Here is a 13,886-nt window from a genome sequence, read left to right as displayed (position 1 = left end):
CACTGCTTGTCCATCTCTTCCCGTTGCAAAAGTCTGATAATAGATCTGCCCGCATAACAAAAAACAAACACGCTTTATACATCACTTGCGAGAACACAAGCTACCCCTTCACCTCTCTTAGCTAAACTCAGGTTTGCTCTAAACACTGTTGCCCTCTTGCTTGCCGTGTCTCCTCTGGGTGGATGATGAGATGGGTTGTTTTATTTCCGTACACAGGTAGAAGTGGCCTAGCCGGTGCAGGTGTTGAAACCGGTGGGGGCTTATCGCTCTGGTCCCTGCTGGTGCGTCGTTAGCATCTCTTTCCTGATGTTTCGAAGATCGACCCTCGAACTTGGTCCGTTGACCTACGTTTCACTGTGCCGTGAACCCCTCCTAGATGACGCCGGTTCGACCCTATTGCTCTCCTTGGCTTTTGGCGTCGGTCGACCTCCGCGAGTAGGTGGCTTTTCTTGTGCGGTGTGCGTCTCACGGAGGCCCGGTTGAATGATTCTGTATAAAGTCCTGCGCTGTGCCCGCTACTCCCGCCTCTTCTCGGAGGTCTGTATTCTTTTTGTTCCCCAGTCTGGCTGTTATTGTTGTTTTGTTTTGGTCTTCTGCTATCCTGGCCTGTCCTTGCGCGGGGAATAGGACCTTTTTTCTTTTATCAAACATACACTCTATTCGGGTGTATCGTCGGGTCCGATACATGTTGGCCTCTCCCGCTACCGTGCGTTTATTGTATCTTTGCCAAACTCCTCATGCAAAATTTAAAGAATCATCCAATGGCAATAGTAAAGAAGGTGCGTATTAATTCACCTAATCAGTCCCGCTCGGGCGCCGTGTGCAATGTCATCAAGCAACGTGTCTTCCCTCCTATCTGTTGTCCCAACCATTCAAGTAGTACATCTAATATTTGGTACACTTGCCCCAACTCCCTTATCGTCAACATCAAAGGTCTGGTGCGATCTATTGCCAATACTCAAACAAAGGGAGATATCGCAACAAATTAAAGGTCATTAAAGAAAGAACCCAAACAAAAGAAGTCTAATGAATTACAACTGGGAGCTTAATAACGATGGGTCCTTATATATAGGCCCCAAAATTTTCCCACTTTTCAATCCTAATCAATGTGGGACAACAACCTTTTCTTAGCCTATTACATATAAGTCCCAAACCTTCTCCATTATCATTTCTACCCATGTGATTTGCTAAAAGCCATTTTTCACAAAATCTCCACCTTGGCATTAGCAAACCTTCACAGTCTTGTATTCTTCTGTCAATTTTGCAACGCCTCCATATGCCAAGCACAATCAAGCTCGCAGGATGTTGATCAAGTTCAAACAGTGATTGACTTGATCATTGTCACTACTTTTGTTAAGACATCTGCAGGATTCTCAGCAGTCCCAATCTTCTCTAATAAGATTCTTCCTTCAGAAATAATTTCCCACACAAAGTGGTAACGAACATCTATATGCTTGGTGCGAAAGTGGAATACTGGATTCTTTGCTAATTGAATAGCACTCTGACTGTCAGAATAGATAGTGATCTTCTTCTGACTAATTTTCAATTCATCCAATAGCCCTTGTAACCAAATAGCTTCCTTCACAGCCTCTGTAACTGCCATGTATTCTGCCTCTGTAGTAGACAAAGCAACGTAGACTGCAAAGAAGATTTCCAACTTACTGAGCTCTAGCAAGAAGTAATACATATCCATTAGTTGACTGACGCTTGTCCAAATCACCAGCATAATCAGAATCAACATAGCCAACAGCAATTGACTAAGATTTTCATCCCGCTCAAAAACCAAACCAATGTTTACAGTACCTATAATACCGTAAAATCCACTTCACAGCTTGCCAATCCTTTACCAGGATCATGCATATACCTGCTCACAATTCCAATTGCATGTGAAATGTCGGCCCTAGTACACACCATTGAATACATCAAGCTACCAACCGCATTTGAATACGAACTTTGACATATACTCTCGTTCTTCATGCGTACTTGGAGATAATGACGCACTAAGCTTTATATGAGGAGCAAGTGAGTACTACAGGTTTGTACTTTCAGTTATACCAAAACGTGTTGAGACCTTCTTAGATATGCTTTTGGTCAAACAAACCTTGCATTTCCCTATCTCTAATTATCTCCATACCGAGAATCTTCTTGGCTTCCCTAAATCCTTCATCTCAAATTCTTGTTTAGTTAGCCTTTAACTTTCAATTTCTTCTACATTCTTTGAAGCAATCAACATACATCAACATATAAGAGTAGATAAATGAGAGTATCACCTTGTAGCCTTTGAAATACACACAGTTGTCAAATTTACTTCTGTGTACTCCTGACCCATCACCTATCAAATCGCTTGTACCCTGCCTCAGAGATTGTTTCAAACCTAAAGCGATCTTTTCAATTTACAACCCATCTTCCTTCCCAATACTCCTAAATCCTTCTGGCTGAGTCATATAATTTCCTCTTCCAAATCACCATGTAGAAACGCGGTTTTCACATCAGTTGAACAAGTTCAAGATTCATCTGAGCAACCAGGCCAATAAAATTCTAATGGAAGAATGCTTTACAACTGGAGAAATACCTCATTGAAATCTATTCCTTCCTTCTGAGCGTAGCCTTTCGCCACCACCTTGCCTTGTACGGATGTCTTTCAAATTCGGAAATCCTTCTTTCTTTGCATATACCCATTTGCATCCAATTGCCTTCTGATTCTTTGGTAATTGAACAACCTCCCAAGTTTCATTCTTATGGAGAGACGCATCTCTTCTTTCATGGCTTTCCTCCACTTACCATTTTCGGAACTGCTAGCTACTTCATTTAAGTGAAGGAACTTCACCATCTTCAATTGGAGTGCATAGGCCACCGTATCAGCAAACGAGCAGGCTTGCGAATTTCTCGTCTTGGCCTATTAACAGCATAGGATTCTTGTTGAGGTTCTTAGGGAGAATCCTCTTCTTCATCTCCAATGAACTCCTCTATCATAGGAGTCTCATTTCCAGCTGGGCTAACTGATGTTGTTTCAAACTCCACCTGCTGCTGAGTATGCTCCACCTGTTGCGGAGTACTGAAACCTTCATATGGCTTCCTGTTTTCTTTTCTAACATAGAAGACTCATCAAATGTACATCCCTACTAACAGTATTCTTCGAACTTGGACACCAAGAACGGTATCCTTTCACACCTGAGGTAATCCCCATAATACTGCTTTCTTTGCTCTAGGATCTAACTTAGACTCTTTCACATGATAATAAGCAGTGGAACAAAAACACGTAAAGAGTCATAATCAGAAACAGGTTTTCCGACCATACCTCAATCGGCGTCTTGCCTTCAATTGCAGTTGATGGTAAACGATTGATGAGATGACACGCATATCTACGCCTCAGCCCAAAACTCTTGCCCAACCCAGAATTGGACAACATACATCGAACTTTCTCCAGTATAGTTCGATTCATGCGTTCTGCCACCCTATTCGCTGTGGTGTATTTCTACTGTAAATTGACGTACTATTCCTTCATCTTGGCAAACTTTCAAAAACGGATCACTACATACTCCCCACCATTATCTGTACGTAGCTGCTTGATCTTTCTGCCAGTCTGAGTCTCAATCATCTTTTTCCATTTAAGGAAAACACCAAGTACATTATCTTTAGTTTTTATCACATACCCCAAACTCTTCTGGAAAAATCATCTACAAAAGTGACAAAATAGTACCTACCCCAAAGATGTTTTGTATGGCCCACACATCAGAATACATAATCCAAAATACTCTTAGTATTATGGTTGCGGTGCTCGATTTTCACTCTTGCTTGTTTTCCCAAACACAATGCTCATAGAAGTCCAGCTTACAGGTCTTGCACCTTTCAATAAGCCTTGATTCCCCAACTAGTAAGGCTTTTTCCACCGCATGCCCCAAACGCATGCCACAGCTGACATTTCTGAATCCATCCTTCTGACGACTGCAGCTGTCGTTTCAATAACTGTACTACCATTATAGTAATACAAGTTGTTTCTCCTCGTGCCTTTCATTACCACAAGAGCGCCTGAAGAAACTTTAGAATTCCATCTCGCATTCACTGTGAACCCTTTAGATTCCAAGGCTCCCAAAGAGATGAGATTCTTTTTCAACTTCGGTACATACCGACCATCTGTCAGTTCTAGTTGAGCCATCATGATTATTCAACCGAATTGAACCTATCCCAGTTGTTTTACAAGCATCATCATTGCCCATATAACAACTCCACCATCAAGTTCTTCAAAATTAAGAACCACTCCTTGTGGGGACACATATGATAGGTACAACCTGAATCCATAATCCACTCTTTTGATCCAGAGGTGGATGGTAGGCTAACTAACAGAAATCAGACTCATCCTCTACACGCTCAACAACGTATGCATCAGAAGTACTTTGCCCTCTTTCTTTTGCAACTCGGACAATCTTTCTTCCAATGCCCTTTCTCACGACAAAAGGCACATTGATCCCTATTGAGTTTTCCCTTTGAACGAGATCTTCCCCTTCTCTCCTTCTTACGACTCTGATTGGACTCCGCCCTCTTGCACAAGAGCTCCTGCTGACTCATCTCTATTCTCCTTCTGATCCTTCTTCCGAATTTCATGATTGGACAGAGCAGAACAAACTTCTTCAGGACATTTTTCTTTCCCATGAAGAAGTGTAATACTAAATAGTCCAACCATCTGGAAGAGATCCAATTAACAACATAGCCATGCTCATCTTTGAATGTTTCATCCAATTTACACAATCACAATTAATCTGTTAAATGTATCAATATGGCTACTATATTCGTACCAGGTCTCAACTGAAGACGAAATCTTTTCATCAAATAGAGTCGATTCTCATTACTTCTTTTCATATATTTGTTTTCCGTGCCTTCCATAACTTATTGGCAGAGTCTCTTTCATGAATGGTATTTTTGCTCTCTACAAAGACACGAGCGAATCATCCCGCACGCTTTTACATTCAACCTCACCTAGTCTTTCTCATAGACATCTTCTGTTTTTTCCTCCTCCAGACTATATCTAGATCCTGCTGATACAAGCTATCCATTACCTCACTCTACCACAAGCCAAAATTATTTTGGCCATCAAATTTTTCAACATCAATTTTTGTATTTGAAACCGTTATCATCTTTACTGGTGCGGATGGTGGTGCCCGCGATGGTGATGCCTCGGACGATGAATCCTCGGACAATGATGCCATTTATGCCTTACTCAATTGGCTTGGTAAACAAGTTCCCAATAACCAAGCTCCACAAATTATTATATTCAATAGCTAACTAACAAATCAACATAGCCCTGGTATAGTATGCTGAATTGATTAAATACGCACCAGGAAATTCCCAGGAAACATGGAGGGGTCACAAATGGTCCCACTTAAATCCAGTCTCCTTAGACTTTTACGTCTTTTTGACAGAATTTTCCTAGACATGCATATAACCATACAATAGCTACTCACTGTCCTAACCTAGGCTCTGATACCAATTGTTATGCAACGGAAACATAAACTCTAACGCTGCTTTTGAATATAATAATACAAGTAGTAAAGCATAAATAAATTGCCAAAATTAATGCAAAAATAAAGAATACCAGGAATTAACGAGGTTCGGTATTAAAACCTACAGTCCTCGGGCGCTGCAAAGAAAGCTCCACTATCTCCAAACATATTACAAATATTTGGGTAATACAACAATACCCAAAACAAGGGGGAGATACAACAAAACTTGCAAACTAAATGGTCCTTAAAGAAAGAACTCTAAACAAAAAAGTATAATGGAATTACAACTTGGGATGCTTAATAACAATGATATGGGTCCTTATATATAGGCCCCAAAAGTTTCCCACTTTTCAATCCTAATCAATGTGGGACAAACAACCTTTTCTTAGCCTATTACATATAGGTCCCTAAACCTTTCTCCATTATCATTTCTACCCCATGTTTTTTGCTAAAAGCCTTTTTTTCACACACCGTCACACGCCAGTAAAAATGAGTAGTATGCATAGATTTCTGTTTAATAATCCTTACCTATACTTCAACTACTTACATATTTGATTTTTATATATCCAGTCTACATATATTATAGGTAGATGAGAATGAGATAATCACCTAATTGTTGCCATTTCCAAATTAAGTTCATAATATGTCATCAATCAAATATCCAATCTGTGAAGTTATGTTGCTTCACTATTAGAATATAATTTTCTCGTTCTTATTATATATACCATTACTCTACTCTCACTATTATTCAGCACCTACACACACTGCAACAATGAAGTCTTCACGCTATTACTTTCTTTTATATCTTCCCCTCCTTTTTCATTTACATTTCAATTCCAACTCCAGACAGTTTTCTGCATTGCCTTTCTGTCATTTCTAGCTTTCTGTCCCTTCTTCCATTCTTTACGTCTCAAACACTCTTCTTATTCTTCAGTCCTTCTATCAACCGCTCAAAACCTCAGGTTTACAGGCCTTCAGTACGAAAGCCTGAGTTTACTTCACGCCTTGAATGAATCCCATGTCCAAGCAGCCGTTATTTGCTCCAAACACTTTGGAATTCATATGAGAATTCGAAGACGAGGCCATGACTATGAGGCGGTCTCGTATGTATCAGAAATTGAAACACCTTTCATTGTTGTAGACCTTTCCAAGCTTCGATCCATAAGCATCGATATTGATAATAACAACGCGTGGGTTGAGGCAGGTGCAACAATTGGTGAAGTCTACTACAGAATTGCGGAGAAAAGCAAAATTCATGCTTTTCCTGCGGGTGCTTGCACGAGCTTAGGCGTTGGTGGGCACATCACTGGAGGTGCTTATGGTTTCTTGTTACGAAAATATGGTCTTGGTGCTGACAATGTCCTCGATGCTAAAATTGTAGACGCAAGCGGCAGAGTTCTTGACCGAGCAGCCATGGGTGAAGATCTATTTTGGGCAATTAGGGGAGGCGGAGGAGGAAGCTTTGGAATTATCCTTTCATGGAAGATAAAATTGGTTCCTGTGCCATCAACTGTGACAATTTTTACAGTTGCAAGGACCCTAGAACAAGGTGCCACGAAGATCCTCTATAAATGGCAACAAGTTGCACATACGCTTGATGAGGATCTCTTTGTTAGAGTTCTCATACAAGTGGTCAATGGTGGCGGAAATGGCAAGAGAACTGTATCAACCTCATACAGTGCTCTATATCTTGGTGGTGCTGATAGCCTCCTCCAAATTTTGCGGGAAAAATTCCCTGAACTGGGATTGGCACGGCAAGATTGCAATGAAACAACCTGGATCCAGTCTGTGGTTACTAATGGCCTTTTCCCAAGTAACTCAACTCCTGAAATTCTACTTCAACGACAGAATATTCTCAGAAACTATTTCAAAGGAAAATCAGACTACGTTAATGAACCCATTCGTGAAACAGTTCTTGGGGGACTATGGAAAAGGTTATTGGAAGAAGATAACCCAATAATGCTATGGAGTCCGTACGGTGGAATAATGAGCAGGATTTCAGAATCCGAAACTCCTTTCCCTCACAGAAAGGGTAACATATTTGAAATCGCTTATTCGTNAAAATAGAATGTATTCTTACCATAGTTGATGAATTCAGAGGTTTAATTTCACTTGGTTGACTCTGATTATTTAAGCCTTTTTTTCCTCCAACAATGTCAAAGCTCTCAACTTCATTTGATGATAAGAACTGGAGGAGTGATGGAATTTCTTCAGGGGAATTCTACTGTGCGTGATCCATGAATTTGTTGTTCTCCATTACCATTCAAAAACCACCTGAAACACATAACATGTTACTTAAAAAGCTCTCTCAAGTCCTGTTATGTGTGATCAACTTTACAGAAAGCATTTACAGAAATATTAAGATATTCAAAAACTGTCGACCACTAATTTGGAATTAAGGAAACATCATTTAATAAACTTCATCGGCCAACTAATCTCTGCCACAACTGCTTCAAGGAAAAAATGCTACACATGGCTACAGCAGCACAAAATGTGCATCTCATGTTGTCTAAAGAAATTTTTCAAGCGTAGACAAGAAGGTGGTTCAAGATTTCCACAGACAGTTACCATGATTCATATCCATATAACCACACCAACTGCAAGAGGAACCCCCGAGTCGCTCCTTAGTTCTGCACAAATTGGTTTTACAAAGCATTGTTTTCCAAAAGAAGTTCCAGCATTTGATGGAACCAAGAATTGATTCAATTGACGAACAGAACTGATCCATGGAGCTGTAAACCAAAAAGAAAAATGAAAAAAAAAACACAGCAGTTAATTGAAACAATCACAAACCTAGAAAACAAGTTCAAACATTGCATTGGTGGGTGATCTTCGGTGGAGATGATAGGGGTTTTTGTCAGGAGAGGCCAGTGAGGTGAAAGGTGGCGTTGGGGTAGATTTCCGATGTCGAAATCGACCGAAAATTGGTTTGAAGATGGCGAACCCTAGATGAGCGGCGACCGGCGATTGGTGGGTGATCTTTGGTGCGGATGATAGGGGTTTTGGTCAAGGGAGGCCGGTGAAGTGAAAGGTGGTGCCGGAGTTTATTTTCAGTGCTGTAGTGGTGGTTGGTGATTTAGGGGGGAAGGAGAAATTCGTCAGCGGGAATTTTTTTGGGGGAATTTTTTTTTTAAAAACTATCTGGCGTGGCAGATGAATTGGCATCACCACGTTGTTATGCAACGGAAACATAAACTCTAATGCTAGCTTATTGAATATAATAATACAAGTAGTAAAGCATAAATAAATTGCCAAAATTAAATGCAAAAATAAAGAATACCAGGAATTAACGAGGTTCGGTATTAAAACCTACAGTCCTTGGGCGCTGCAAAAGAAAGCTCCACTATCTCCAAACAATATTACAAATATTTGGACAATACAACAAATACTCAAAACAAAGGGGAGATACAATAAAACTTGCAAATTAAAGGGTCATTAAAGAAAGAACCCTAAACAAAAGAAGTCTAATGAAATTACAACTTGGGATGCTTAATAACAATGATATGGGTCCTTATATATAGGCCCCAAAAGTTTCCCACTTTTCAATCCTAATCAATGTGGGACAAACAACCTTTTCTTAGCCTATTACATATAAGTCCACTAACCTTTCTCCTTATCATTTCTACCCCATGTGATTTTGCTAAAAGCCTTTTTCAACAAATCTCCACCTTGGCGAATTAGCAAACCTTCACAGTCTTGTATTCTTCTGTCAAATTTTGCAACGCCTCCAATATGCCAAAAAGCACAATCAAGCTCGCAGGATGTTGATCAGTTCAAACATGATTGAACTTGATCATTGTCACTACTTTTGTTAGACATCTGCAGGATTCTCAGCAGTCCCATCTTCTCTAATAAGATTCTTCCTTCAGAAATAATTTCCCACACAAAGTGGTAACGAACATCTATATGCTTGTGTGCGAAAGTGGAATACTGATTCTTTGCTAAGTGAATAGCACTCTGACTGTCAGAATATAGTGATCTTCTTCTGACTAATTTTCAATTCATCCAATCCCTTGTAACCAAATAGCTTCCTTCACAGCCTCTGTAACTGCCATGTATTCTGCCTCTGTAGAACAAAGCAACTGTAGACTGCAAAGAAGATTTCCAACTTCTGGAGCTCTAGCAAGAGTAAATACATATCCAGTAGTTGACTGACGCTTGTCCAAATCACCAGCATAATCAGAATCAACATAGCAACAGCAAATTGACTAAGATTTTCATCCCGCTCAAAAACCAAACCAATGTTACAGTACCTATAATATACCGTAAAATCCACTTCACACTTGCCAATATCCTTTACCAGGATCATGCATATACCTGCTCACAATTCCAATTGCATGTGAAATGTCGGGCCTAGTACACACCATTGAATACATCAAGCTACCAACCGCTTTTGAATACGGAACTTTGACTATACTCTCGTTCTTCATGCGTACTTGAGATAATGACGCACTAAGCTTTATATGAGCAAGTGGAGTACTTACAGGTTTTGTACTTTCAGTTAACCAAAACGTTGTAAGACCTTCTTTAGATACTGCTTTTGTGTCAAACAAACCTTGCATTTCCTCTATCTCAATATCTCCATACCAGAATCTTCTGGCTTCCCCTAAATCCTTCATCTCAAATTCTTGATTTAGTTGAGCCTTTAACTTCTCAATTTCTTCTACATTCTTTGAAGCAATCAACATATCATCAACTATAAGAGTAGATAATGAGAGTATCACCTTGTAGCCTTTGAAATACACACAGTTGTCAAATTTACTTCTTGTGTACTCCTGACCCATCATAAACCTATCAAATCGCTTGTACCACTGCCTCAGAGATGTTTTCAAACCATAAAGCGATCTTTTCAATTTACAAACCCAATCTTCCTTCCCAATACTCCTAAATCCTTCTGGCTGAGTCTATAGATTTCCTCTTCCAAATCACCATGTAGAAACGCGTTTTCACATCAAGTTAACAAGTTCAAGATTCATCTGAGCAACCAAGGCCAATAAAATTCTAATGAAGAATGCTTTACAACTGGAGAAAATACCTCATTGAAATCTATTCCTTCCTTCTGAGCGTAGCCTTTCGCCACCAACCTTGCCTTGTATCGGATGTCTTTCAAATTCGGAAATCCTTCTTTCTTTGCATATACCCATTTGCATCCAATTGCCTTCTGATTCTTTGGTAATTGAACAACCTCCCAAGTTTCATTCTTATGAGAGACTGCATCTCTTCTTTCATGGCTTTCCTCCACTTACCATTTTCGGAACTGCTAGCTACTTCATTATAAGTGGAAGAACTTCACCCTTCAATTGGGAGTGCATAGGCCACCGTATCAGCAAAACGAGCAGGCTTGCGAATTTCTCGTCTTGGCCTATTAACAGCAATGGATTCTTGTTGAGTTCTTAGGGAGAATCCTCTTCTTCATCTCCAATGAACTCCTCTATCATAGGATCTCCATTTCCAGCTGGGCTAACTGATGTTGTTTCAAACTCCACCTGCTGCTGAGTATGCTCCACCTGTTGCGGAGTACTGAAAACCTTCATATGGCTTCCTGTTTTCTTTTCTAACATAGAAGACTCATCAAATGTCACATCCCTAAACAGTATTTTTCTTCGAACTTGGACACCAAAGACGGTATCCTTTCACACCTGAGGTAATCCCCATAATACTGCTTTCTTTGCTCTAGGTCTAACTTAGACTCTTTCACAATAATAAGCAGTGGAACCAAAAACACGTAAGAGTCATAATCAGAAACGAGTTTTTCCAGACCATACCTCAATCGGCGTCTTGCCTTCAATTGCAGTTGATGGTAAACGATTGATGAGATGACACGCATATATAACTGCCTCAGCCCAAACTCTTTGCCCAACCCAGAATTGGACAACATACATCGAACTTTCTCCAGTATAGTTCGATTCATCGTTCTGCCACCCTATTCTGCTGTGTGTATTTCTTACTGTAAAGTGACGTACTATTCCTTCATCTTGGCAAACTTTCAAAAACGGATCACTACGATACTCCCCACCATTATCTGTCGTACTGCTTGATCTTTCTGCCAGTCTGAGTCTCAATCATCTTTTTCCATTTAAGGAAAACACCAAGTACATTATCTTTAGTTTTTATCACATCACCCAAACTCTTCTGGAAAAATCATCTACAAAAGTGACAAATAGTGCATACCTCCCAAAGATGTTGTTTTGGTAGTCCCCACACATCAGAATGAACATAATCCAAAATACTCTTAGTATTATGGTTGCGGTGCCAATTTCACTCTTGCTTGTTTTCCCAGAACACAATGCTCATAGAAGTCCAGCTTACAGGTCTTTGCACCTTTCAATAAGCCTTGATTCACCAACACTAAGTAAGGCTTTTTCACCTGCATGCCCCAAACGCATATGCCACAGCTTGAGCATTTCTGAATCTGCATCCTTCTGCACGACTGCAGCTGTCGTTTCAATAACTGTACTACCATTATAGTAATACAAGTTGTTTCTCCTCGTGCCTTTCATTACCACAAGAGCGCCTGAAGAAACTTTTAGAATCTCCATCTCGCATATTCACTGTGAGGCCTTTAGATTCCAAGGCTCCCAAAGGATGAGATTCTTTTTCAACTTCGTACATACCGAACATCTGTCAGAGTTCTAGTTGAGCCATCATGATTATTCAACCGAATTGAACCTATCCCAGTTGTTTTACAAGCATCATCATTGCCCATATAAACAACTCACCATCAAGTTCTTCAAAATTAAAGAACCACTCCTTGTGGGACACATATGATAGGTACAACCGAATCCATAATCCACTCTTTTGATCCAGGAGTGGATGGTAGGCTAACTAAACGAAATCAGACTCATCCTCTACACGCTCAACAACGTATGCATCAGAAGTAGCTTTGCCCTCTTTCTTTTGCAACTTCGGACAATCTTTCTTCCAATGCCCTTTCTCACGACAAAAGCACATTGATCCCTATTGATTTTTCCCTTTGAACGAGATCTTCCCCTTCTCTCCTTCTTACGACTCTGATTTTGACTCCGCCCTCTTGCAACAGACTCCTGCTGACTCATCTCTATTCTCCTTCTGATCCTTCTTCAATTTCATGATTGGACAGAGCAGAACAACTTCTTCAAAGGACAATTTTTTCTTTCCCATGAAGAATGTAATACTAAGTAGTCCAACTCATCTGGAAGAGATCCATTAACAACATAGCCTTATGCTCATCTTTGAATGTTTCATCCAAATTTAACAAATCAGCAATTATCTTGTAAATGTATCAATATGGCTACTGATATTCGTACCAGGTCTCAACTGAAGACGAAACATCTTTCATCAAATAGAGTCGATTCTCATTACTTCTTTTCATATATTTGTTTTCCAGTGCCTTCCATAACTTATTGGCAGAGTCTCTTCATGAAGGATATTTTTGCTCTCTACAAGACACAGCGAATCATCCCGCACGCTTTTACATTCAACCTCACCTAGTCTTTCTCATAGACATCTTCTGGTTTTTCCTCCTCCAGAACGATATCTAGATCCTGCTGATACAAGCTATCCATTACCTCACTCTACCACAAGCCAAAATTATTTTGGCCATCAATTTTTCAACTCAATTTTTGTATTTGAAACCGTTATCATCTTTACTGGTGCGGATGGTGGTGCCGCGGATGGTGATGCCTCGGACGATGAATCCTCGGACAATGATGCCATTTATGCCTTACTCAATTGGCTTGGTAAACAAGTTCCCAATAACCAAGCTCCACAATTATTATATTCAATAGCTAACTAAAATCAACAATACCCTAGGTTAGTAAGTGCTGAAATGATTAAATACGCACCAGGAAATTCCCAGGAAACAATGGAGGGTCACAAATGGTCCCCACTAAAATCCAGTCTCCTTAGACTTTTATCGTCTTTTTGACAGAATTTTCCTAGACATGCATATAACCATACAATAGCTACTCACTGTCCTAAACCTAGGCTCTGATACCAATTGTTATGCAACGAAACATAAACTCTAACGCTAGCTTATTGAAATAATAATACAAGTAGTAAAGCATAATAAATTGCCAAAATTAATGCAAAAATAAAGAATACCAGGAATTAACGAGGTTCGGTATTAAACACCTACGTCCTCGGGCTGGCAAAAGAAAGCTCCACTATCTCCAAACATATTACAAATATTTGGGTAATACACAAATCCCCAAAACAAAGGGAGATACACAAAACTTGCAAACTAAATGGTCCTTAAAGAAAGAACTCTAAACAAAAAAGTATAATGGATTACAACTTGGGATGCTTAATAACAATGATATGGGTCCTTATATATAGGCCCCAAAAGTTTCCCACTTTTCAATCCTACATCAATGTGGACAAACAACCTTTTCTTAGCCTATTACATAA

The 13,886-nt window shown here is 39.8% G+C and overlaps 1 protein-coding gene across 1 annotated transcript; it reads left to right on the top strand.

Moving 5' to 3' along the window:
* Nucleotides 1-5,161: 5,161 nt before the first annotated feature.
* Nucleotides 5,162-7,565, top strand: LOC116133778 (berberine bridge enzyme-like 13). Its single transcript, XM_031419466.1, has 2 exons — nucleotides 5,162-5,227; nucleotides 6,345-7,565. Exons 1-2 carry the CDS (start codon nucleotides 5,162-5,164, stop codon nucleotides 7,563-7,565), a joined length of 1,287 nt encoding a protein of 428 aa, XP_031275326.1.
* Nucleotides 7,566-13,886: the final 6,321 nt, after the last annotated feature.

Source organism: Pistacia vera, unplaced genomic scaffold, assembly GCF_008641045.1.
Source record: "Pistacia vera cultivar Batoury unplaced genomic scaffold, PisVer_v2 Contig275, whole genome shotgun sequence".
In the NCBI taxonomy this organism is placed as follows: domain Eukaryota; kingdom Viridiplantae; phylum Streptophyta; class Magnoliopsida; order Sapindales; family Anacardiaceae; genus Pistacia; species Pistacia vera.
The sequence above is the reverse complement of the archived record's forward strand: the minus strand, read 5'-3'. Positions and strand labels throughout refer to the sequence as shown.